Source organism: Ursus arctos, unplaced genomic scaffold (genome assembly GCF_023065955.2).
Source record: "Ursus arctos isolate Adak ecotype North America unplaced genomic scaffold, UrsArc2.0 scaffold_31, whole genome shotgun sequence".
Lineage (NCBI taxonomy): Eukaryota > Metazoa > Chordata > Mammalia > Carnivora > Ursidae > Ursus > Ursus arctos.
Window position 1 is genome coordinate 16,037,615 of NW_026622997.1, and position 25,853 is coordinate 16,063,467.

At 44.9% G+C, this 25,853-nt stretch overlaps 1 protein-coding gene across 5 annotated transcripts in view; it reads left to right on the plus strand.

Annotated features, from left to right (window-relative positions):
• Positions 1 to 1,603: 1,603 nt before the first annotated feature.
• The window catches only part of HIVEP1 (HIVEP zinc finger 1), a 153,168-nt gene continuing 128,918 nt past the window's right edge, over positions 1,604 to 25,853 (plus strand). The window contains exons 1-3 of one of the 5 annotated variants that reach the window (XM_048225674.2): positions 5,303 to 5,560; positions 5,715 to 5,805; positions 8,559 to 8,701. In XM_048225674.2, coding sequence (XP_048081631.1) covers positions 8,662 to 8,701 — 40 coding nt within the window. In that variant the 5' untranslated portion in view covers positions 5,303 to 5,560; positions 5,715 to 5,805; positions 8,559 to 8,661. Of the gene's footprint in view, positions 1,737 to 4,935; positions 5,051 to 5,302; positions 5,561 to 5,674; positions 5,806 to 8,558; positions 8,702 to 25,853 lie in introns of those variants that run through there. The other 4 variants (XM_026511496.4, XM_026511495.4, XM_026511498.4 and 1 more) reach the window with 4 other exon arrangements.

Consider the following 25,853-nt stretch of genomic DNA (forward strand, 5'->3'; position numbering starts at 1 on the left):
GGGATTAACTCTGGCAGCTGATACAAGTACTATTATTATTACTATCGCTGCTGATACAAGTCTAGTATAGCAATTTCTGTCCGTACAAATACTACTTTCTACTTCTGCTGGTAAAAAATACTACGGTGACAGATCCTAAATCCATCAATGACAATAATTTTTCTTAAAAAGATCAGTCTCAGTCCAGATGTCTCCAAAGAACTACCAACTGTAGTATCATGTCCAAATTCCTTCCTAATGATGCCAGAGAAGGCTTTCCCCGGTTGTCTGTTGTCTCCCCATTCTGTCTTCATAGCTCATTACTAGGACAGCCCAGGTATATGTCATAGTTATTAATAGCTTCCCTTTCCCTCTCAAGTGTCCTGGTTAGGATGCTACATTTACAGGGCCACCCTACTTGTTTCACATTTGCTGTGACTTTCGGCTCTAGCCAGCAACACCATCACACACAGTTCACTTGCTCTCACCTTCAAGCTATTCCCCTTGCCTGGAATGCTGTTCTCATACCATTGCCAAATTACGAACTTTCTCTCCTTCAAAACCCTACTCAGAACTCACCTTCAGGATGGAACTTTCTCTGATAATCCTCCCCTCCACCCAATCCAGAAAGCTCTCAGCAAGCATGTAAATAACTCTGTATAACTTTACTTGGCTCTGTTTATAAGCTTCTTCTTGTATCTTTTTTTTCCCCTCTAGGTATTTTTTTCAATGTGTTTATTCTGTCTCCATTAATTTGTAAACTCCCAGAGGGCAAGGCTTGAACACAGGTTGGTGTTGGCTTTATAAAGTGGATGAACAGTTAGGGCTGAATGGCAGACAGGGCAAACCTTCTTGATTACTAATCTGTTAAAAAAAAAAAAAAAAGAAATAAAGAAAAGTAACCCCAAACCATCCTTTGTTGATGCTTTATTTGTGATGGACTGAGACTGCTAAACTAACGTGAAAATAGATCCAGTTTCTGCTAGTGTCCAGTTAACTAAGATCAAATCAACAGTTACAACCTTTCCATAATGTGAGGAGGAGGGCGCGGGCATATTGTGATCTATATAAGAATGGGCATGAAAGGCATGTTATTAGGGAGATTCTTTTCTGCAAAAGTATATCCTTGTCACTTCAAGGCTGCAGGTCCATCTCAGAAGGGAAATAGTATTTACTTCCAAAACAGATCTAAAGAGCAAACAAAGCCTCAGAAAACACACAATACCACCTTGTTCGAAGTTTATGCTAAGAGGGGTGGGGAAATGAATCTAATTTCGAAGGCCTTTTTTGTGTGTGTGTCTAACAGATAATACCACAAGTTCCAGCTCTCCAGGATCACTAGGTTGGTGGATTGTTCATTTCGGTCCAGGTAACAAAGGATAGCCCGGGGCAAATGGTCCTTTCTCACTGCGGGGGGGTGGGGGGTCGGGGGGAAGAAGTGGAAATCCTTTACCGTGACCACCTGCTTCCCTCTCTTCAAACCAGCACACAAAGTGCCAAATATCTGTGCATCGTTCTCGGCACACAGCCCACGGTATAAACCAGCGTAGGCGGTGCGCTAGATAACATCAAAGCCCCAGGCAGGGGCCAGAAAAGGGGGGGGGCAAAAGCTGCGGAGGGAATGAGGCGCCTCCCCCTAGCATTTCCTCTCACGCCCACTTCCAACCTAGGAGGCTTTTGGTTTCTGCTTTTGTTGTTTTTAAAATTAAAAGTTAAACCCAGGAAGCTCTGGATCAGACTTTTGCGTTGCAGTTCGGGTAAGTTTTCTCTCGGTTCTTTTGTCTGGCGTCTGGCTTGGCAATACCCTGGGCGTGGGAGCAGAGTTGGCAAAGCGAGCGGGGGAAGGTTTTGTCGCCGGGTCGCCCCGAGGAGGAGGGGATTCGGCCGGTGGACGGGAAAGCCCGGCGCGCGCGGAGGGCGGAGGGCGGAGGGCGGAGGGGAGGGACGGGCCTCGGCGTGACCCGGCGGCCGGCGGGGAGGAACCTCCGGGATCTCCGCGTGGCGGCGGCGCTGCCGGGCCGCGCGCAGGGCGGAGGGCCGGGGCCGCGGGGCCGCGCCAGGGGGGAGCCCGAGCCGGGCCCGGCCGGGCGGCCGCGTGGGAACCGGGGCTGGGGACGCGCGGGCGGCGGTGGTGGCGCGGAGCCGGGTGGTCACGGCGGGACGGCCGGGGCCCGCGACGAAGCCCCGGGGTGGACTTGTGTTCTCCCCAAACTGCTCAGCAAGGAAAATGTGTGTAGAGCCCTGCCATGACACTGCCCTCACTTGAACCCCACTCCCCGAGGGGGGTGCCAAAGCGTTCACATGGCCAGCAGGGATGCAGCTGGAGAGAAATAGGGCCCTGGGAACCCCCTTCTTCTTCTTCTTCTTTTTTTTTTCCCCCTGAGTATGGTCACCTCCCCCGTTGTTAACAGAATTTTTGACAGTTCAAACGGCTGTTTACCTTTCACATTTATCTTCTGGTTAAATGTGTGTGTGTGTGTGTGTGTGTGTGTGTGTGTATATATATATATATATACACACATATACATATATATATATTCCCCCCCCACATTCCCATACCATTTGAGAAACTGTATTTAATTTGCCACAAAACAAGTCGAAACTAGCTACTTTACCGGTTAGCTGGATTTCCCTGCGTTCTGATAAGTAGGAAGTTAGAACTGCAGGCAGAATTAGGAAAAGAAATTGCAATTAGAAAATTCGAAACTAGGAAATAGGAAACTGTTCCGTATTGCATCTATTTCAAAGGAAAGTTTAATATTGATTTGCCACTCAAGAAATTTAAGTTGTGAGCCGTCTACTTAAGAAAAAAGCTTTTTAGCAAGCTGAAATGGCAAAATTATCTATTATAACTCCAAACTGTATGCTTCATCTGTTAGAAAGATCACAGCAAATGTTGTGTTCACAGTGTGTATTTGTTATGTCCACCAACCATTGGTTTAAAAATATATTCAGTCAGTAAGCATTTTGGTTTAGCAAGTGACGCCAAGGAGAATTAATCATTATCAAGCTACCTTAATCTTTATCCTCTGACAGGTTAGATATACTCGAACATTTAAATGAGTGTTTATCTTTTATTCAAATGCCCAGTTGGGAAGTTACATTACATACTTTTTGTGATTGCAATCCATTAGATATCATTTACTTTTACAAAAGACAGATGATTACATCACGTTGAAGATTTAAAGATTGCATTATCTCATCACCAGGTTGGAAGTAGAGTATGCTAAACAACATTTCAAATGGCGGCAGTTGTTGGGTGACCTTTTCTCTTACGACCAAATTTAGTTTTTAATAGGCATAGTCCCCCCTTTAGGTGACTTCACTTTTGGTTACAAGCTCGCCTTTATTGAGTATTCCATTTTTAATCATTCCCATTTTGGTGCATTAAGCTTTTCTTAGCTCCAATGAGCTAGAGGTAGGATTTCCTCAGGGGAATTTTTGGGGTCAACCCTAGCAGGAAAAGCCTAGATATCTTTATGGAAGCCCCAGGGAACAAAACAATTCAAGTTTGCACAGATGGCCCGCGTAGTGGGTGTACGGCCGTTTAGCATTTTTATTCCTTAAAAGGGGAAAGCAGTTTGGTTTAATCTAAGAAATTCTTCTGCATCAAAATTTTTGTTTTGTTTTATTTCTCCCAAGTTCAACGTGGCTCCTTTAACCAGTCACTTTTGCCTGCTTCTTTAGGTATACTTGTGGAATTTCTGAGCTCCCGATTTCTAACATTCTTTAGTAGTTCTAACCCCGAAAACTTTCTTCGTTACCCAGGTCCAGCCCCTCCTGATTTATTTCCATAGATTACCACTCCTTGCTTCCTCTACTGCTTTCTAGCAGCACGGGTCAAACTCTGGTTTATGATAATTACTCCCTCTTCCCCCTTTCTCTTCTCCTCGGCGTCCCAGGAGCCAGTCCCGCTGCCCAGTCCCGCACCTCCCTTTCCGACCCCAAAGACCCCTCACCTCCCTGCCCTAAGCTGTCAGGCGGACAGGCAAGGGTTAACTGCGCCGGCAGCCCCGGCTCTGGGAACCACCAGCGGGTTTTGGAGCGGCCTCTGGAATAACCTTGGCTTCCCTCAGTCTTTTAATAGAACATCCGCCACCAAGAAGTGGTTTCGGTTCAGGGTTAATAATATGTCCCCTTCCACCCTCCAAACCAACACCCCGCCCCCCTCCCAGTTTTTTTTTTTTAAGTTGTTTTTCAAAGTTAATGAGTTTCAAGTTTCACAATGACTTTCCCCTTCCCTCAACGCGTTGCTGAGGAAACCCCCTTGGGGTCCCCCCCCCCCCGCCCTCCCTTCTCCTATCCCCTCCCCCATTCGGCCCGGGCGGGGGGCGGGACTGGGAGACCCCATGACGTCACCGGCCCGGCCCACATCCTCCTTTAGAAAGTAAAGAGACGGTAAAGAGAAACTACCGCCCCGCCCGTCCCCGCCCCTCTTCCCGGACCAACCGCCCCCAACTGCGCGACCCGGCCAGGCCTTCCCCAGGCCGCGTGACCGGCTGAGCCCGCCCCTCCGCCCCCGCCGGGCGCCAGTCCCCGAGCCGGCGCGACCCCGGGCTCCCGCCCCCCCCCGCCCCTCGCGTCCCTAACCCCGCCCCTCCCCCCTCGGGCCGCGCCGCCGCCTCCTCCCCCCCTTCCCGTCCCTGCGGCGGCCGGGCGGGGCGGAGCCGCGGGGCGGGCAGCGAGAGGGGGGGAAGGGGAGGTGCGGCCCGGGGCCCGCCCCGCCGGGGAGACCCGGGGCTCCGGGCTCCACGCGAGCCCCGACCGGGGCACCCATCCCATCCCCACCCTGCACCGGGCTGCGGGCCACGCCTGTCCACTTGGGCCTCCTCGCCGGCGGTGACCCCCCCCTCCCCTCCCCCGCCGAGCCCTCGCTGGGGGACGCCCCCTCCCCCGCCCGCGCGGCGCAGCTCGCGGCCTCCCCGCCCCCCGCCCCCGGGGATCCCCTGCTGCCCCGCCCACCCGCGGGAAAGCCTCGGACCTTCGCCCTCCCTCCCCCGCGCCGCCTGGCCCGCGCTCCTCCCGTCGCCCCTAAAGACGCTAAACGTGCCCTACTCTGCCCCGGGGAGAGGTAAAGCCCGCGCCCTCCCTCCGCGCCCCGGGCCCCACGGCCCCGGGGGCCGCTCTCCCGCCTCGCCGCCCGGCCCCCCGCCGCCCCCTTCCCGGCGGCGGCGGTCATGCCGCGGCCCGGGGCGCCGGCGAGCGCGGCCGCCTCCCCCGCCCGGCGCCTGCGGCCCCCGCCCGCGCGCCCCGCGCTTCCCCCCCGCCCCCCGGCCGGCTCCCCTGTTTAATATTTCAGCGCTGGGTGGTGTGAGTGCCAGTCGCCGGCCTCTAGTGTGGCTGCTGCTGGGGCGGCGGCGGCGGCGGGGAGGGGGACGGAGCCCAGGGGCCGGGAGCAGCAGCGGGAGGAGGCTATGTTTGTGTTTGGGGTTGTCAAGTGAAGGAGGGATCCCGGGCGCCGCCGCCGCCGCCACCGCCGCGCGGGGGTCGCGGAGATTCCGAGCTGCGGCCGCCGCCATCAGCAGCGCAGCTCCTGGGCCGGCTGCAGCGGCAGCGGCTCCGCCGGGCGTCCTGGCAGCAGGTTCGGCGCGGGCTCCGCGGCGGGGGCGCTGCAGCTGGGAGGGCGGCGGGGGGGCCATCCGGAGGGGGGGGCAGGACCAGTTCTCCCTCCGCGGGCGGGGGGCGTGCGGGCGCGCGTGTGTGTGTGCGTGTGTGTGCAACTGCCGACCTTGCAGAGGGGATGGCTGCGTGCGGGAGAGACTTGCCACTTCTGGGCGCCCTCGCCGCGCGGGAGCGGCCTGAGCTGCGGTCCTGCGAGGCCAGCAGGTACGGAGGGACCCAGCCTCCCCACCCGCGTTCCAGCCGCAGACGCATTTTGCAAGAGGGTGGGGGGTGAGGGAGACCAGGCCTCGGCTTCCCAACCTCCCGGCTTTGTGGCTTTCTTTTCCTTTCGTTCTTTGCTCTAAGTGCCTGTTTACTCCCAGCCACCTGGGTAGTTTCTTTCCGGGTTGGGAGTAAGCGCCTGCAGCAGTTGGGAAGTGGGAGGTGGGTTTGGGCGCGGGTCGGCTCAGGCTCGCCTTGGGGTCGGGCTGGGGAAGGAGTTGCTGCTGGAGAGGGGAGGGGGCGGTGGCGGAGCCGGCGGCGAGGAGGAGTCTCAGGGCTGCCGCGCTCGCCTCATCCCGTCCTCCTCCTCATGCTCTCCGCATCCACTCCGGGCTCCTTCCTGAGCTGGCACTTCCATTCCCCCTCCTCCTGGCATGCGAAGCGCTTTGTTCAGTGCAGCGTTGCAGAGGGGTTTTCCCAGGCTCCGCCCTCCACATTCATTCATGTTTTTTCTCCTTGCAACTGTCTTTACGCTTTTTGATCGTGTCATGTTTTTGCTCCATGTAGTATTTATTTCTTTCCTGTAAAGGAACGGTTTATTACTCGTCGTAGTCGCTCCAGTGCCGCTGTCTTTGCATATACTCACTTCCCCCCACAAGGATTTAAACATGGGATGGACAGCTAGGGACAGTGGGTAGGCAGGGAACGGGGTAGCAGAGAGCTGTTACTGATTGAGAATTTGCATATTTTATATTTATGCTCCTGATACGGGATCACGTGATTATATTACATTCGGAGTTCACGCTTTAAAAACTTCCAAATATCGTGACCATTTAAAAGCTTTAAGTTTAACAAGGAATGTAGTTAAGCGGTCACACAATTTATTTGGCCCTGATGTCTCTGAATTCTCTATTGAATCAAGCTTCGTGAATCGGATGGTGGATGTCTTTACTGCAGGGAGTTGAGGAACCATATCTTACAGATCATTTAGCACGGTGCTAGAGAAAGTATGTAGTATTTGGCCATCATATTTCTTATTCTCTATGCAGTTAAAAAAATTGCAAATAGTTTTGTGCAGTGCCCACGCATAGCCTTATCGGGTAAAATACTGAAGTTAATTGTAGCCTCCTTAACTTCTGTTTCTTCTCTGCTATAATGAAGCCATAAATTTCTAAAACCTTATACAGGGATATTAGATCCAGCCTTTCCCATATGGGCTTTCTTAAGGAGAATTAATATTTGTGTATTTTTGTGTGCCAGGCAGTGGGCATCTACATTATTTAGTGTACACCTTAAACAACCCTGTGAGGTGGATACTACTTCCCAGTTTTACAATTGGGAAATCTGATCTTCAGAGAGGTTAAGTGCCTTGAACACGGTAAGGGGTAGAGCCTGGCTTTGAACCCAGTCGGGTTTGACACCAAAATGTATAGTCATGACTTGTGCTCTGCAGCCTCGTGAATAAAACCACAGAATACCTATTATCTCTGCTGAGGAAGTAAGCACGGAGAGTAACTGAGTCCTGTGGTGCCGCATTGTTGTTGAGTTGCTGACCACGGGCAGGTTAGGCAACGTCTCCCCATCTCATCTTCTTATCTGTAAAGTAGATAAATGATAGCTATCTTACCAGTTATTATTAAGATTGGATTAGATAATGTGTAGAAAGTGCATAGGCACCCTGCAGAGGCTCAGTAAGTGTCTGTCGTTTCTCCTACGGTACTGGGTGTAACAAGCTCTAAACAAAGCATTCCTATCCCATTCTTGTGTCTTTGCTTTGTGATGAAACGTAATTTCATGCTTAACATGATCAGCTTTATTCCAGGAAATTAAAACTAAAGTTTTAGTTCTAGGATCCTTGCGGATCTTGTGGAAGAGGAGACAGAGGTGACTGATTTGGGAGGAGGGAAGATCAGCTTTTGAATTACTGTTGTTTTGTCATATTGCATTTCCGATCACTGTTTTTCGAATGTATAAGTCAGGACAGACCAGGTCATGCTGCAGTAACAAATAACTCCCAAACCACAGGCACTTAAAACAACAAAGGTCTCTTTCTTGTTTCCACTACGTGATCATGGTAGGTTAGCAAGAGCTCAGCTCTGTGTTGCAATACTCACTGTCTGGAACAGTGCCTGTCCCATGGCAGAGGGAACAGAGAGTGCTGGAGGATTTTGCTTTGATAACTAAATGGCATGGCCCGGAAACAGTGCATATCTCCTCCACTCTCAGGTCATTAGCCAGAACTGGTCACACATTGTAGCTAAACACAGGGAGGCATAAAGTATAGTGCTGGCACAAGCCTAGAAGAAAATACTGGAATAATTGGGGAGCAGCTCCAATAGCAACCACATGTATTAACTGAATTAATTTAGTAAAACAAGATGAATGGGACATGGTCCTTGTTCCCAAAGAGCTTATGGACCAATAGACATATTACATACAGAATAACTCTTTTATAGCCTGATGCTATTCTTAATCGTACCATGTGACGTCACTTTAAAACACAGTGGAGTGAATCTTTTTCACTCTTCTTTGATAAAAGCACAGTGATTTTCTTTTTCTCTTTTCTTAATGAGAAAGCCCAGAGAGTAGCAAAATGAGATGCCCTGCGGTTAATTAAAAGTAAGTAAGCTTTGGCAGGTGTCTCTAGCTTGGTTATCTTTCATTGAGTTATGGTTGGTGCTGAACTAAGCCATGACTTTTGAAGTGTCTTTTTTCCTTTGAAGGTAGTAAAGTGTGATTTTTTTTTTCTTCCTCAGCACATGGATTAATTGATAGATGTTGAGTTTATGGAGCTACCTTTTTGTGACCTGCTCTTCCTACAGTTTCTAAGAAGAAAAAGGGGCCCCTGAATCAAAGAAGATGCCTCGAACTAAACAGATTCATCCCAGGAATCTAAGAGGTAAGGCTCTGCATTGAAACAGAAGTAAGGTTTACAGTAAATCTTACAATAAGGTAATCCTTGGGTGACAGGGATGGCAGCTTGCTAGATGTTGACCCTGGTCCATGGTGAGCGCCCGGAGGTCTCCATTTCTCTCGTTCACTTCCGGTGTTCCTGCACAATTCCCGTCTCTCAGGAAATGTTTCATAAGTATTTGTTGAATGAATTAATCGAATTTGACAAAATTACAGTGCCCTCCCAACGATTAGTGTGGGTATGAAAGTGAGACATTTACTTTCTCTTAACAGAGACTGTGTTTGCCTGGAGGAACCTGAAATGAATAGTTGGATATTCTTTGCCAACATGTTTGTTTTTTTTTTTTACCCCTCCCCTGTACTACTTTTGAGATTTATTTCTGTATGACTCTGTATATTAGATTATCAAGAAGCGAAGAGAGTTGTAATTGACATTAACTCAGACCAGTATTTGCAGAACTCAGAGGCAACATGACCTATTTTCCATGAGGAAGCAATCAGTCAAAATTACATATGCTATGTACATTTCATGCAAAGGTGAAAAATCCTTCACTGTAAAGAGAGATTTTAATTTTAGAAAAGTAAGCTTATTTTGGTTAATTGTTTTAAAAGATGTATGTTGTTCTAATGTGTTATATCAAGGGAAGAACAATTACCTTTTATATTCAGTTTTAGTAGGTAAGGGTATAGCCCCGCTATGCAAAGAATAGTTACAGCAAATACAAACCCCAGCGGAGTGAAGTATTTTACAACATATTTACTACTACAGAAAAAAATTTACAGGCGCGTGCAAGGTAAAAAAATAACTTAAAGATCAAACAGATTAATTGGAAGATATTTCTTTGTGAAATAAATTTGGCCAGTCACTGTGGTGTGATCACTGAAAACGTGGTCAATTTTGTGGCCTCCTCGAATCTGGAACAATGCGTGTTTCCTGTCTAAAGAGTACACGAACTCTGTGTTGGCATAGGTGGCTGCCTCAGACCAAGTTCAAATTGATGATTATAGCACCGGTGTTCAATGAGGTGAGGATTTAGATGGCGAATATCAAGTCTTGTGTGTCTAAGTCTGGTTTTTCAGAGTCATATAGAAAATGTCGCGAATGGACCATGTATTTGCCTGTCTGTCTCACTAGAACCTGAGCTCCCAAAAGTAGGTCCTTTCTCCCACTTACTCACACTCCTGGCAAAGCCTTCACACTCCTGGCTGCCAGCTGAGGTGGGCATTTGGAGTTCTGGACCCAGCTTTTATAATTCATCTGTCTAAAGAGGGTGGCCCTATTCTAGTGTGCACAAAGGCAGCCTGGGGCCTGTAGATGCCTTAGCCCAGGACAGGTCCTGGCAGCTAACAGGAGCCCAGATAGTTGTTGAAATGAATACCTGATTGAGCTTAAAGTATCGTTCATTAGGTGATAAGTAGTAAACATTTCTCGTATTTAAAATATATAGAGGCGTACTTGGGAGTTATTGTAGATTCTCTTCCCGAACACTGCAGTAAAGCGAATATTGTAGTAGAGTGAGTCAAATGAATTGTTTGCTCTTCCAATTAATGTAAAAGTTATGTTCACCCTCTGCTGTGGTCTCTGAAGTGTGCAATAGCATTGTTTTTTAAAGCGTACATACTTGAATCAAGAAAAATACTTTCTGCTAAAAAATGCTAGTCGTCATCTGGGCTTTCAGCGGATTGTAATCACTGATCATAGATCATCATAGCAAATATAACAGTAATGGAAAAAGCTTGAAAGATTGCGAGAATTACCAAAACGTGACAAAGACACACGAAGTGAGCAAATGCTGTTGGACCTGCTAACCCCAGGGTTGCCATAGACCTCGAATTTGTAAAAGACACTTGTCTGCAGAATGCAGCAAAACAGAGCACAATGCAACAAGGTGTGCTTGTACTTTCTAATATTCTAGATCACATGGCGATCCAGAGAAATGCAGATGTTATGCCACAGACTATTGTCCTTTCTGTACCAAATGTACAGCCCACTGGATCGTTGTTGAACCGGTCCTGTTGCACTGTTCTAGGAGGTAGGGATAAAATGATCCTCAAAACTGGACCCTGAAAGAGCTTGGAGTTGAGGAGGGGAGATGGGTACACATACACCCGTGCCCGTGTCGTGAGGGAAGAGCAGAGGTATGGAGCTTTCACAGAGGTGGGGTGTCATACTCTGTCCTGATCGTGGTGGGGGGGCAGTTTGGCGCGGGGCAGCGTGGGAAGGGAAGAGAAGCAAAGGTCCCATCTGAAGTAGGTTCTTAGGGCTGAGAAATTATCCACAAAGCTGGTAAGACAGGGTGAGTGCATTTCGTCCTGGGGTAGGAGCTTAGGTGGTGACTTGGGGAACCCAAGACAGTCTAAGTCCTTCTCCATTACTAGAGCATACAAAGTTCCGTCCAGGGGGCACGGGGGGGGGGTGGGTGGAGAGGGTGGGAGATTGGGGTGGGAGAATTAGAAATCAGATCCTGAGGGTCCACCAAATCCGAGTCTAAACTTAGTATGTAGAGCTAAAACATCGAATAGGAAAGCTGGCTTATTTTCCGAAAATTAAGATGTTTTTATTTATTTATTGATTTATTTTTAAAGATTTTATTTATTTATTTGACAGAGATAGAGACAGCCAGCGAGAGAGGGAACACAAGCAGGGGGAGTGGGAGAGGAAGAAGCAGGCTCCCAGGGGAGGAGCCTGATGTGGGGCTCGATCCCATGACGCCGGGATCACGCCCTGAGCCGAAGGCAGACGCTTAACCGCTGTGCCACCCAGGCGCCCCAGAAAATTAAGATGTTTTTAAAGTTTTCTGAGAGAATTTGAAATAAGTTCATTTCTGGCCCAACGTTGAGAGTTTCAGAGTTGCTTCACTAAGGCAGTAATGACTCAGGCACCGAAAAGCAGATCAGAGTAGATAAGCACAAGGCAACCTACCAGAGCCACGTTGGTGGGACCTGCAGACTGGCCAGGTCCAGGGGCGGGGGGATGGACTGGAGGCTTGGACAGCACTTCCTGGGAGAGGCGTATCTGAGCCCGTGAGCTGACTCAGCAGAGAGGGATGAAGGCGAGGCTGTACCTGTCCGGGAAACCCCACTAAGCAGAGGCACAAAGGCAAGAAAGTGCTAAGGTGTAACACTTTTAGAATTTCTGCTTCCTTTCTAAAACTGTATTTGAGGACTGTATCCCCAGACACAGGTTGGGGGTTGAAGTGAGCAGCTACGTCCTGAATTGCAATTCCTCTGTTAAGCCTGAATAAACTGATTTTGCTGGTAAAAAAAAAAAATAGGAAAAAGAAAAAAGTAAGTAAACACTAGCTACTAAAATGAATTCTTTAGCATTTATTTTGTGTCTCCCTGTGACTGTTGAAATACCATGTTTGTTTTGCCTTACCGGTCACCCACTGCTTTGACTAAGGTCACCCACTGCTTTGACTAACGGAAGACCTACCGCATAAATTAGCTATGAAATGGGGAGAGAGGAACTCGGGAGACCAGAAAGCCAGTCACAGCCCCCCTTGCTCTAGTGAGCACGTTGCTCAACGCTACTTTAAACACGTTGCTTCTTTTCGGGCTTCCTTGGAACCTAGTCTGTGAAATATTTGTCCTGTGTCTGGTAATTAAGTCAGTAATAAAAGATTTATACTTAAATTATATGTTTATTATACTTTCGTGGCAGTTTTAACTCTTAAAATATCATTTTTCTTTGATGTATTCTGTTCTTCAACTGGTATTGGTGTAGTCCTAAGGCTGTGCACAGCCGTAGGGTAATCCTATTCTAACCTTCTGGAAAATAAATTTTATTTGGGGGAAAATATGTATACACACACATGTGTGTATGTATTTGTGTATTAAAATATTATACAGGTCATACATGAACACACACAATTTGTATGAATTTAAATGAGGCACGCACATGCAATGCTCCTGTAGGAGTTGGAATTTACGCTTCTCTGCTGTTAGAGGTCCTTTAGTGGAAAAGTATGAGAATTGATATGTTAAGGGCATGATATGAATTTGGGGCAAAACTGAGACAGAGTTAGAACTAATGGGGAATCTATAGATTGTAGGAGTAGGGTTTGTCGAATTCTAGTGTCTTTACCCTTGGTTCTATAAACCAGATAGAACCTTTGACTTTGGTGCCTGTCTGCATGGAGCAGGTGGGTAGAGCTTAACACTGACATATCCTTTTTTTTTTTCTTAAGATTTATTTATTTTGTGGGGGGGGAGAAGAAAGAGAGGGGGAAGCAGACTCCTCGCTGAGCGCAGAGACCGACACGGGACTCCATCCCAGGACCCTGAGATCGTGACCTGAGTCGAAATCAAGTGTCAGACGCTTAACTGACTGAGCCACCCAGGTGCCCCTCCTGACTGACATGTCCTTCGTGAGGGTGAATGAGAATTTCTGAAGCGCATGAGGGAAGCACTTGGTGTTCAGAAGCAAGGCTTTGTATGCTGTGGTAGGTTCCCTGGAGAAGGGCTCTTGGCCACTATGTGGCAGGCTCTGGGGCTGGAGCTCCCACGTGTGGTCTCGATGAATGTGCCAGCAGGGCAGTGCCCCCTTGCCAGCAACCATTCCTTTCTGATCAGCCATCTCCCCCGCCTTCCCTGGCCTGTGCTTGGACTCCTGTAACCTGAATGGAGGAAACGGGGACTTGCTGGGGTTCCATGTCAGTCCTCTTAAGAGAAAGGGCTGTTTTTCTGCTATGCCAGTCATCATCGTGAATGTATTTTCAAAACTTTGGGGAAGAAAGAAAATAGGTATTTTAGTTGAGTTTGGGCCTAGGGTTTCAAAAGCTGATGTACTTTAAGATGGGAAGTCAGTGTAGAAAATACCAAGTGTTAACCTTTCGCAAAAAAGGTGAATTTTTTTAACCTTTAGCAAAACATTTTTGGGGAATTTTGGTGTGGCCGTTTTTTATTTTTATTGGTTGAGTATGTTTGGCTCTGGACACACTGCTTTATTATGCGGTGAGAAGTAAAGGGTGAGGGCCACACACGGGGTCTGTGGATGCCCGTCACCTTGTAAAATGGAGTCCAAAGTCCCGAGTTTGGCTCGGACACAGTTTGGCCTTCTCATTCTCCTGTGTTCTGATGAATAACCTGCCATCTCAAGGGCTCAGCACGCAGGTCCAGCCTTTCTGTGCTTGCTCTTCATTCTGGAAAGTATTTCTTTCCCCTTCCCATTTCTACGCTGTTTTCTTATTCTGCGTGGGAGACATCTTTGCCAAAGAAGATTTCTCTTCCTTTTCGAGCTCCGCCCTCTCCCTGTCTCCTGCCTTCTCGCCTGCCCCCCGTGCCCCCCAAGACACACGGCGGGCCTCCATTGCTTCTGTCTGTAGGTACCTCATTGAACTTGTGATACCGCATCATAATTATTCTGCAGATGTATCATCTTAGCCGGGTATAACTTACATGTCAAAAGAGCATGTTTTACTCACCGATCTGTGTTCAACAAAAACGTATTTGCGTTAGCTTATTAGCATACTAGAGGGTTAAAGATGATTTGTACTCTCGAAATTTATTTACACTTCTGAACCTTGATTAGCAAATGCTTCTTGTGATCCCTGGTAGCCTCTGATTAAGAAACCTGTTATGATACAAAATTGTCATCGCGGGAGCCAAGTCATTGCTTGTTAACTTTTGTTTTACTTTAGTTTTTGCCCAAGGATTCCTAGAGTTTATCTCTTTGGTACATTTAATTAACATAATGGTAAAGAGTCTGGCCTCAGGTTATCACTGGCTAGCTGTGCAGCCCTGGGCAAGCCGCGAGTGTTGGCTTCCTCCTCTGCAAAGCGGAGATAATGCGTGAAGACGTAATTGAGCGGGATGCCTGACACCAGGTCAACACTCAGTACAGAGTTGTCGCTTTCTCTCAAAACCTGGTTTGTGCCAAACTCTTGGGTTGCCTGTGCTTTGCAACCAGAGGCCACCCAGAGGCTCGGGGTGATGCTGCTTCGGTGTGCTCGGTGTGAATTACCGACAGGTCCCAGGGGCCTGGCGGTGCGGGGCTTGGGATGTGCAAGAGAGCCATTGCTGCTGGACAGAATTTGGGCAGGACGGTTCTCACCTAGAGTGCCGCCTCCTCAGTGTGTCCGTCTACACAGAGTCCCACCTTACCTCCTGTTTTGAGTCTAGTTCTCAGGAAACTGATGGTGAGGTCTTCTGTTCTGTTGTAACGGAATGCCTTTGGAAGCATTCGATGTTCAGGATCCTATAGGATGGAAGTGATGTGCTGTAGGCCACGCTTGCGTTTAGGTTCTAAGACGGGCCCCGCTTTCTGTCTCTTGTGTCCCCGTCTCGTGTGGGACCTTGGAAACCCAGTGGGTTTTCAGGATTAATCTGATGAATGGGAATATTTTCATTTGCTGTCAGTGCGTGGACCCACTGCAGTGGCTTGTTTTATCAATCACCCGTCGTGAAGAGAATCTGATGTTTTCTTACGTGGGGATGGTCTGGTTGAGCGTAGAAGTACCAATACGTTTAATTTTGATGATTTTTATTTTTTAATTTTTATTTACTTATTTTTAAAGATTTTATTTATTTATTTGAGAGAGAGAGTGAGCAAGAGAGAAGAGGAGCAGGGGGAGGGACAGAAGGAGAGGGAGAAGCAGACTCCTTGCTGAGCAGGGAGCCTTCCTTACTCCTGGGGTTCGATCCCGGAACTCCGGCATCACCACCTGAGCCGAAAGCAGCTGCTTAACCTTAAGCCACCCAGGTGCACCTAATTTTGATGATTTTTAGATGGAATTCCGGCTGTTCATGCACATTGTTCTTCATCTTTGAATGTTAAGTCAGCAGTTCTATATTGACAGCCTTAAGATTTGAGAAGTCAGAAATCTTGTAGGGTAAACAACCCAGGGCTTACTTAAAAAAAAAAAATCTGTAGATGACTGCAGCTAGGAAGGAAATAAGTAAATAACTTATAGTTAAGTTTTTGATGATAAAGGTAAGAAAGGTATTGACGTTTTTAGCAGCTATCATGTAAGCAGCCATTCGTCTGACTAGGATAAAAATAGGAGACTAGATTTCATAAAGCAAGCCTCCCATTTGTTTTCGGATCATTATTTTTCAGCTCATATTGAGAGCTTATTTGATGCTTTTGGAAGACTTATTAACCAAATGCTTTTTTTCTTTTTAAAAGCAAATACAAAGTGTAATAATATGATTAATCAGAGTAATGATCTTATTTTAGATCATCTTTGCACAAAATGTGTTCTGATGAGGTATAATTTTATCTTATCATAGAATGGGAAAATACATAATGTGTATAAAATCTCCTATTATATACATACCTTTTTAAGCTCCACATTTAGAATGCCATGTCATTTGAACACGTCTAGGACAAAGTTGGTTCTTGTGTTCCCTGAAAAAATATTTTATGAATAAATTAAATGCCTTATTTTGTCATTCCCATATTTATTATTTTAAAACATTTTAACAGTACTTCTTTTCATATTAATAATGTGCCAAAATTACCAATGGTGCTCAGGTATTCTTACAAAGCACTCGATATGGGTAAGGATGTTAGCCACTGTTCACCGCAGGGCAAAAAACCTGTAACCAAATCGTGTCCTTTCTTCTCAATACTCAAGTCATTCTTCAGAAGGAAGTAGTTCTTGACTATTAGGCTTTTATTTGGGGTAACAGTGCATTCATTTTGACTTTTTAAAATAAATTTAAGTAATCTTTACACCCAGTGTGGGGCTCGAACTTACAACCCTGAGATCAAGAGTTGCATGCTCTACGGGCTGAGCCAGCCAGGCGTGACTTTTTTTTTTTTAATTAAGATTTTATTTTATTTGAGAGATAGAGAACAAATTGGGGGGGGAGGGTCAGAAGGAGAGGGAGAAGCAGACTCCCTGCTGAGCAGGGAGCCCCATGCGGGGCTCAAACCCAGGACCCCTGGATCGTGACCTGAGCTGAAGGCAGCGGCTCAACTCAGGCGCCCCTGAGGCGTGACTTTTTAAAATAAATTTAAAATGTAAGCTTCTTAGAAATTTTCGATGATGAATTCTGTTCTACAAAATATTCTAAGGCCGCGCTGCCACGCTAACGTACTTTAAAAAAAAATGCAGTGATCATAAACTGGTTGGCTGCTAAATAATGAACTAGAAATAGCAGTCCTTTCAGTGTGACGTGGAATCATGATAGTCTCAGGGTTACTCCTGCTCGATTGATGCAAAGCTGGGCTTTTATGGTACTTGGACATTTGTGTGCGTATACTATTTCTGTGTGCCTGTATGGCTAGAGTATGAATTTACTTAAACATACTTACTGCTTTGCATTTGGTAGTGTGCTTATATATACCTATTTTCCAACTCTTAAAAAGATTCGCCAGTGAAGCAAAGGACCAGATCAGCATGCCATTGCTTAGTATTACAGTATTCAAATAGAAATTAAGCATTCAGTTGGGGCTATGTTTGATAGTTTAAAAATAAGGAAAAATGAACTGAGCTGATACACAGCACAGGGACCTGGAAGGTGGTTGAACAGTGCCAGAGCTGTGTCTGGGAGAAGCCCAAGGTCTGGGCTTCTCATACGCCGCTGCAGGGGAATCCTACAGCTTGGAAGGAGAGACCTCAGAGGTCATTCAGTTCATCTTCCTCATTTTACAGATGAGAAAGTTGGCCAGAGAAGTTTAAGTGAATTGACTTTGAGCAGCTTATTTGTATCTTATTACAGATATTTGTGGAGGGGTCTTTAGAATTTTCTTTTTTAAATCATACAGCTTCCCATAGTTATGTTTCGTTGTGGGCTGGTGGCAAGAGGGACGTTGCGTTTTATCATTTTTTTTTTTTTTAAAGATTTTATTTATTTATTTGAGAGAGAGAAACAGCCAGCGAGAGAGGAAACACAAGCAGGGGGAGTGGGAGAGGAAGAAGCAGGCTCCCAGCGGAAGAGCCTGATGTGGGGCTCGATCCCATAACGCCGGGATCACGCCCTGAGCCGAAGGCAGACGCTTAACCGCTGTGCCACCCAGGCGCCCCGCGTTTTATCATTTTTATGGTAAAAAGAGCTAACCTGTCCACAGGTCTGTGTGCTGGGCTCTATTCGGCATGCTCTTTATATCTTTGTTGATGTAATCCTTGCAACTGGTGAGACAGGGCCTCTTACTGCCCTCATTCTGTAGACATAGGGATGAAGCACAGAAAAGTTGCTGGTTGCCCAGGGTCCCACAGCCAGAAGTCTCCAGTGCCTTTGCTCTCGACTGTCATGCTCATACTTGCTAATGTTGAGAGCAGAGTTTTCCTGATTAGTATGAGCTTGCAAATGCTCTCCATCACAGTTACAGAATAAAGTTTGTCCCGCACTGCACGGAGAGCTGTGGTCACTCAGAAGATCAGAATTTGAAGGCCTTTTCTTTTCCCCCTCTGAGTCTTGAATGGTTGAAATTGATTGCAGAGTTGTGGATGTCTGTATTACTCCAAGCTGGGTTTGCTATTACAAACAGGAACTTCCAAGCTCTTCAAGAGATGTGTACTTACTTATTTACTTAGTAATATGTAGTTGAAAGTAGAGATATCTTGCTCAAACTGGAAAATGGCAGTATTTACTTATTTTTAATGATTATTTATTTTAAAAATTTATCTTTGAAGCGTAGTTGACATACAACGTTGTATTAGTTTCAGGTGTTCAGCATAGTGATTGGACAGTTCTAGACATAGCTCAGTGCTCACCTTGATAAGCTCAGAGCTCATCTGTCACTGTACAACTTTTTTACAATATTACTGACTGTATTCCCTATGCTGTACATTTCATCTCTGTGACTTCCTTCTTTTGTAACTGGAAGTTTGTACCTCTTAATCCTCTTCACCTGTTTTTCCCATTCCACCCCCGCCATGCACCTCGCCTCTGGCAACCACCAGTTTGTTCTCTGTGTTTATGGATCCATTTCTGCTTTTTGATTGTTGGTTTTGTTTTTTAGATTCCACATGTAAGTGAAATCATAATGGTATTTGTCTTTGAACCTAATTTCGCTTAGCATAATACACTCTAGGTCCATCCATGTTGTTACAAATGACAAGATTTCATTCTTGTTTTATGGCTGAGTAATATTCTCTTGTATATGTATACCATATCGTCTTTATTCTTCTGTGAGTGGACTTTTGGGTTGCTTTCATATCTTGGCCATTATAAATAATCCTGCAGTAAGCACAGGGGTATGTGTATCTTTTCGAATTAGTGTTTTTGTTTTCTTTGGGTAAATACCCAGTAGTGGAATTACTGGATCATCTGGTATTTCTATTTTTAAGAAGAATGGCAGTATTTAAATGGGAATCTCAGCCTAACAGTTGAAATTTTAGACATAAATGCTTAAAAACTATTTCTGGGAAAACTAATGTGAAAACATTAAAATTCTAAGTAAAATATAGATGAAAACATTCTGTAATTTTTCCTCATAAGTAGGTATAAAAGAATTTAGAAAAAGTGTACTATTTTAGATATATTTGGACTCTTCTAGATTGTAGATGAAGGACAAATGAAAGAATGAAAGGGAGATGTTATCTGTCTTCCATTTATTTCCACAAACAGTGAAGATGCTGGTATGCTATGCTTAGAGGTAAAAGCTCACACCTAGCCTCCTAAGGGTTTTCGTGTAATATGTCTCCAAACATATGAAAAAGATCAAGGGCAATATAAAACAACAAATTTAAGATTAATACGGAACATTGCAGTATGGAACTCTCAAAGGGAAAATGAAGCAGAAACAAACTAGTTGAGATAAATCAATCGGAAAATACTTCTTGGGAGGGGTTAACTTTTTTCCAGATGAAAACCTGAGTGAAGCAGAGTTTTGAGATGAGCTTTTAAAGAAAGGAAGGATAGATTGGTAGAGAGAATAAGTTGTTTTGAGACTTTGCCAGAAGATAGAATGGGGAGAAAATCATATAGGAGTGGTTGTTGACCTGTTTGCTTGATTGGAGTGGATTCTCAATGAACTTAAAAAACTAAACTTTAGGGGCGCCTGGGTGGCACAGCGGTTAAAGCGTCTGCCTTCAGCTCAGGGCGTGATCTCGGTGTTCCGGGATCGAGCCCCACATCAGGCTCCTCTGCTATGAGCCTGCTTCTTCCTCTCCCACTCCCCCTGCTTGTGTTCCCTCTCTCGCTGGCTGTCTCTATCTCTGTCAAATAAATAAATAAAATCTTTAAAAAAACAAAAAAACAAAAAAAACAAACAAACTAAACTTTAAGGAAGAATAAAGGAAACTTCTTAGGTTTGACATATATAGTGTATATTTGCGATAATTATAAAATCACCAAGTTGAGTTCTTCTGTAGTAAGTTAAGTATTTATAAAAGATACATCAGAGGCTAGAGACTATCTTATAATACTTTGAAATTTAAAGATTCATTTACTTATTTTGAGAGAGAGCACGCATGCATGACTGGGAGGGGCAGAAGGAGAGGGACAGAGAATCTGAAGCAGACTCCAAGCCAAGCATGGAGCCTGATGCGGGGCTGGATCTCCTGACCTTGAGATCATTACCTGAGCCAAAACCAGGAGTCGGACACTTAACCAACTGCACCACGCAGGTGCCCTAATACTTCAAAATTTAAACACAGCCTCCCCACAGGATTTTTAGAGCAGTGAAACTGCTCTTTATGATGCTATAATGGTGGATACATGTCATTATACATTTGTCCAAATCTATAGAATGTACAACCCCAAGAGTGAACCGTAAACTGTGGACTCTGGAGTGATGATGTCCATGTCGGCTCATGAGTTACAACCAGTCTATCGCTCTGGTGGGAGATGTTGATAATAAGAGCGGCTGTGCATGTGTGGAGGAAAGGGGTATATGAGAAATCTCTGTACAGTCCCCCCAATTTTGTTATGAACCTAAAACTGTTTCAAAAAATAAGTATATTCTAAAAAAACAACACCTCCACCTAGGGTCAGTATGATTTGTTGATATCCAGGAAAAGGATGATATGTTAAAAGAATGAGGCAGTCTCTGTCTCTCTGTCTCTATTTCAGAAAATCATCTTCATGCATATGAACAAACCAGCAAAAGAATAATATATGACCTTGAGCAAATAGCTTTAATTTAGTTTCTTCCTTCAAAGCAAGGCATGGGAGTGGGCAGGGGTTGGGGTGGGTGGTATTGTTCTGTAATTTTCTTTTTAGCTTTAAATGGTGGTTATTCTTTTTTTTTTTTTTTTAAAGATTTTATTTATTTATTCGACAGAGACAGAGACAGCCAGCGAGAGAGGGAACACAAGCAGGGGGAGTGGGAGAGGAAGAAGCAGGCTCAATAGCAGAGGAGCCTGATGTGGGACTCGATCCCAGAACGCCGGGATCACGCCCTGAGCTGAAGGCAGACGCTTAACCGCTGTGCCACCCAGGCGCCCCTTAAATGGTGGTTATTCTAAGGCAGGGGTCAGCAAACCACAATCTAATGGTCAAATCCAGTCTTCCACCTGTTTTTGTAAATACGGTTTTATTGGAACTGGGCCACGCCCACTCATTTACATATGCCTGTGCCCACTTTCCTGCTCAGTAGTTGCAAATGGCTCAGAAAGCCTAGAATATTTGCTATCTAACCTTTTACACAGTTTGCTGATCCCTGTCTATGGAATTGAGGGGAATTGGATTATTTATTTATAAACCCCTTTATGTTTGGGAATGAGTAAGAATGTTCCATCTATCTTTAGAGGACTGTAGGAATGAGTTATAGGGGAACTTTGAGGGGCTGCTTTAGTATGTTAGGGTCTGCTCCCTGCTACGCATGATAAGGGAATTCACATTTGTTCAGTTCTAAGAAGAAGAGAGAGCCTTAGAGGTCGAGTTGCTCCTGACAGAAAGATTTAATTGTTCTTGATGTTCCAATGCCAGGATCATGGGTCTCCACTCAAAAGGCCCAGGTCATCAGGGGGCCGTTCTGTTGGAGCAATGTCCTTCTTCCAATTGTATTGTGTCCGTTAGTCACCTCTATATTTAACTCACAGTGGTAGAGAAATATCATAAGCCACTGTTCACAGTCCTGTGGGCAAAGCCACCAAACATTTTGTGAAGGATTGTTCCTCAGAAAAATGGGCCCTGAGAGGCAGTCCTGCCGCTTGAGAGTGGAGTGCTGAGAATGGGACCTGTTATCTGCATGATAACTGCTATTGACACATTAAGCCTGACAATTTGTACTTCAGTTTCAGAGAACATGATTACATTTCTGAATGTCTGAATTCTCAATATTACCTACACCGCCATCTTTAATCGCTAAATAATTCATTATTTCTGGTGGTTTTGGGTTAGTGAAATGAGAGTGAGTGGAGGAGATATTTTTATGTTCTGGTTTTGTTTTACTTAATTTTGCTTAAGTTTAAATACTTTACGTTAAGGATGGGCTCAGTTGAGTTCATAGTAACTACTTCAATAGTTTGAGAAACACTTGAAAGCAATGCTGATTCAGGGCACCTGGGTGACTCAGTCGGTTGGGTGTCTGCCTTTGGCTCAGGTCATGATCCCAGAGTCCTGGGATCGAGCCCCGCGTGGGGTTCCCTGCTCAGCTGGGAGTCTACTTCTTCCTCTACCTCTACCCTTCCCCACACTCGTGCTCTCTCTCTCTTCTCTCTCAAAGAAATAAAATCTTCAAAAAAAAAAAAAGAAAGATAGCAATGCTGATTCTCCACAGACACGTTGGTACGTCAGCCTTGTGGTACCTGGTAGCGTTAGCATGTGGCTCAAAAATGGCATGAGATTCAGTATGTTAGCATGGGACCTTTCTCAGTGAAAAGCAGAACCATAGTGGTCATGAAGTGAAGTGAAAACTAAGGGCCACTTTTGAAGCCTCTGCCTGGACTTCTCTAGGCCCTGCTGGGATGGGATGGACACACTGTGGAGTTCAACAGCTCTGCCCGTCTCAGGAAATTTATAGTTGAAGACGCAAAGACCATCATGGCTTACACATGAAAGTGCAGCCAGCTGTACAAACATTTGAGGAGTGGACGTAGAAATAATACTCAATTTACACATGTAAGCAGAGGTGTGACTGCATGGCAGAGCAGTGAAGTGCCTTATTTGGCCTTCTATCCATTGATAGTTTAGGTTTTGGTGGAATTAATGCATATGAGTGATGAGTTACATGCTTCCCACGTACAGTAACATCTTCAAGAATGTAGAGTAGCGTTACATTTTCTTCGAAAAAGTGTGTATTTTAGTCTCCAGGTAGTAGTTTATTGCCTCAGAAACCACTGCACAATATATATTTTTTACAGCTTTTCAAGATCTAATTTACATGCAATAAAATTCACCCATTATAAGTGTACAGTTCAGTGAAATTTAGTAAATTGACAGAGTTGTGCCGCCTTTACCACAGTCCAGTTTTAGAATGTGTTCGTCACCCCCAACATTTCCCTGGGCCTAGTAGGAGTCAGTCATGCTCCCAGGCAGCTGCTGGCCTGCTTTCTGGCTCTTTACATTTGCCTTTTCTGAACCTTTAATAGAATGGGATCACACAATGTACAGCCTCTTGTCTCTAGTTTCTTTCAATTAGCATAATGTGTATGAGACCCACTTACATTGCAGCATGTATCAGGACTTTAGTTTTTTAGCTTTTATTGCTAAGTAGTATTCTGTTATATGCATGTATCTGTCACCTTTGATTGTTCATGCAGGTGATGGACATTTGGATTGTTCTCAGCTTTTGGCTATTACGACTAATGGTGTGAGCAGCGATGCCCAAGTCTGCAGTTAGCTGGAGTGTTCTACAAATGCCACTTACGTCAAGTTGGTTGTTAACATCTGTTTTACCTGACATAATTATAGAGCTTCCAGCTCTCTTAGGATTGCTGTTTGCATGGTATATCTTTCCCTACCCTTTTACTTTGAGCCCTTGGATTCTTTGAAGCTAAGCTTTGTCTCTTACGGACAGGGTGTTGTTGGAATTGCTCTTTCATTCAGCCTGACAGTTTGTCTTCGGGGGGGCGGGGTTTCATTCCATTCACATTGATGTGCTTATTGTTGGGTATATGTCTGCCATTTTCTTTCTTTTCTATTTGTCTCATACTTTTTTTTTTTTTAGATTTATTTATTTATTAGAGAGAGAAGAATGCGAGTGGGGGGGCATAGGGGGAGGGAGAGAGAAGTCTTAAGCAGACTCCTTGCTGAGTGCAGAGCCCAACACAGGGCTCCATCCATGACCCTGAGATCACGACCTGAGCCGAAACCATGAGTTGGACGCTTAACCAACTGAGCCATCCAAGTGCCCCTATTTGCCTCATGCTTTTTGTTCTTCTGTGTGTCTCTGCCTTCTTTTGTGTTAAATATTTTTTAGTAAAAAGTTCCAATTTCTCTGTTCCAGTAGTTGTGTTTACTGTATTTTTGAGTAATATTCTTAGTGATTGCTCTAGACATTATAATATGCCCCTTAATGTATCCCTGTCCATTTGAGAATAATACTACTTGAACTGTGGTAAAACATGGAAACTGTGATCCAGTTTGTCTCTTTCTTTCCTCCTTTATTGCTGTTCTTGTCAAAAATGTTTCGTCCTGGGCCCTGGGTGGCTCATTCGGTTGAGCGGCTGCCTTTGGCTCAGGTCATGATTCCAGGGTCCTGGGATCGAGCCCTACGTCGGGCTCCCTGCTCAGTGGGGCGCCTGCTTCTCCCTCTCCTGTGCTCTCTCTCTCTCTCTCTCAATCTCTCCCTGTCAAATAAATAAATAAAATCCTTAAAAAAAAATGTTTCATCCTTTTATGTTATAAAAGCTATACGGTGTTAAATTATGGCTTTATAGAATCTTATGTTTTTTAAAACATCTAAGATAAGAAATAAGAAAAAATAGTAAGAGAGTCTTGTATCCACTGATAATCTTTACCATTTCTGACACTCTTCATTTCTTCATGTGGATTCAAATAATTTCTGTGTCACTTCTATTCAACCCGAAGGACTTGATATAGCATTTTTTATAAGGTGGGTCTTCTAGCAGCAAATTGTCTTTAAAAAAAAAAAAATCATAGAATGCTTCACCCCCCCTCCTCCCCTTTTCAGTTTTGAAAAGTAGTTTCTGGCTGCAGAATTCTTAGCTGATAGTGTTTTTCCCTTTCATCACTCTGGACCTTCCACCGCCTTCTGGCCTCCATTGTTTCTGATGAGAAGTCAGCGGCTTTTTTGTGGTGTTTTTCTCTGTGCACAATGAATTGTTTTTTGCTTGCTGCTTTCAGTTTTTTCTTTGTCAGCAGTTTGAGCACTCTGTGTTTAGGTGTGGATCTCTTTGTGTATATCCTCTTTTGAGTTAATATGGAGTTTAGTGGTTTTTCTTTTTTTTTTTAAATCAAATTTGGGAAGTTTTAGGCCATTCTTTCTAAAGATATTTTTTTTTTCACCCCTTTTCCTTTTCTTACTACACATATCTTGGTAAACTTGGTTCACACACCCATGAGGTTCCGTTCATTTTTCTTTCATTTGTTTTCTTTCTGTTCCTCAAATTGGCTAATTTCAATAGAGCTATCATCAACTCTACTGATTTTTTTCTTGTGCCAGCTCAAATTTGCTTTTGAACCCCTCTAGTAAATGTTTTATTTCATTTGTTTTACCTTTCAACTCCAGAATCTTTCATTTGGTTCTGTTTTTTATAGTTTATATCTCTTTATTGAGGTGCTCTATTTCTTGAGTAGGCATCCTATTTTAATTCTTTAATCATGGTTTACCTCAGTTCTTTAATTTTTTGTTTCCGTCAGTTCTTTAAATGTATATATTCATATAATTGCTACTTTGAAGTTTTAATCTGTTAAACCAAACACTTGGAGACACTAGAGACAGCTCATACTGACTGCTGTTTCCTGACTATGGGTCACACTTTCTGTTTCTCCTCATGTCTCAAGTTTTTTGTTGAGTATTTTACACTTCAGGTAATAGATAGGAGCAACTGTCTTTATTGACTCTTGTCACTTGTGTATTTTGTTGTTGCTGCTGTTGTTTTGTTTGTTTCTTTCGAAATTTGCCTGGAATAAATCTGCAAAGGCTGTCTCTCCCATACTGTGTGGCTGCTGCTGTCCATTCTGGTTTGTTGGTTGGTTGCTTTCTTATTGTTCCTTGAAGCCTAGTATCCTAGGGGTCAACCTCATGGCTCATAGCTTTGTGTTCAGCCAGTGATTGATCAGAGGTTGACCTCAGGTCAGTAGAGCTTTCACTCTGCTGGTGGATCTGTGTGTGG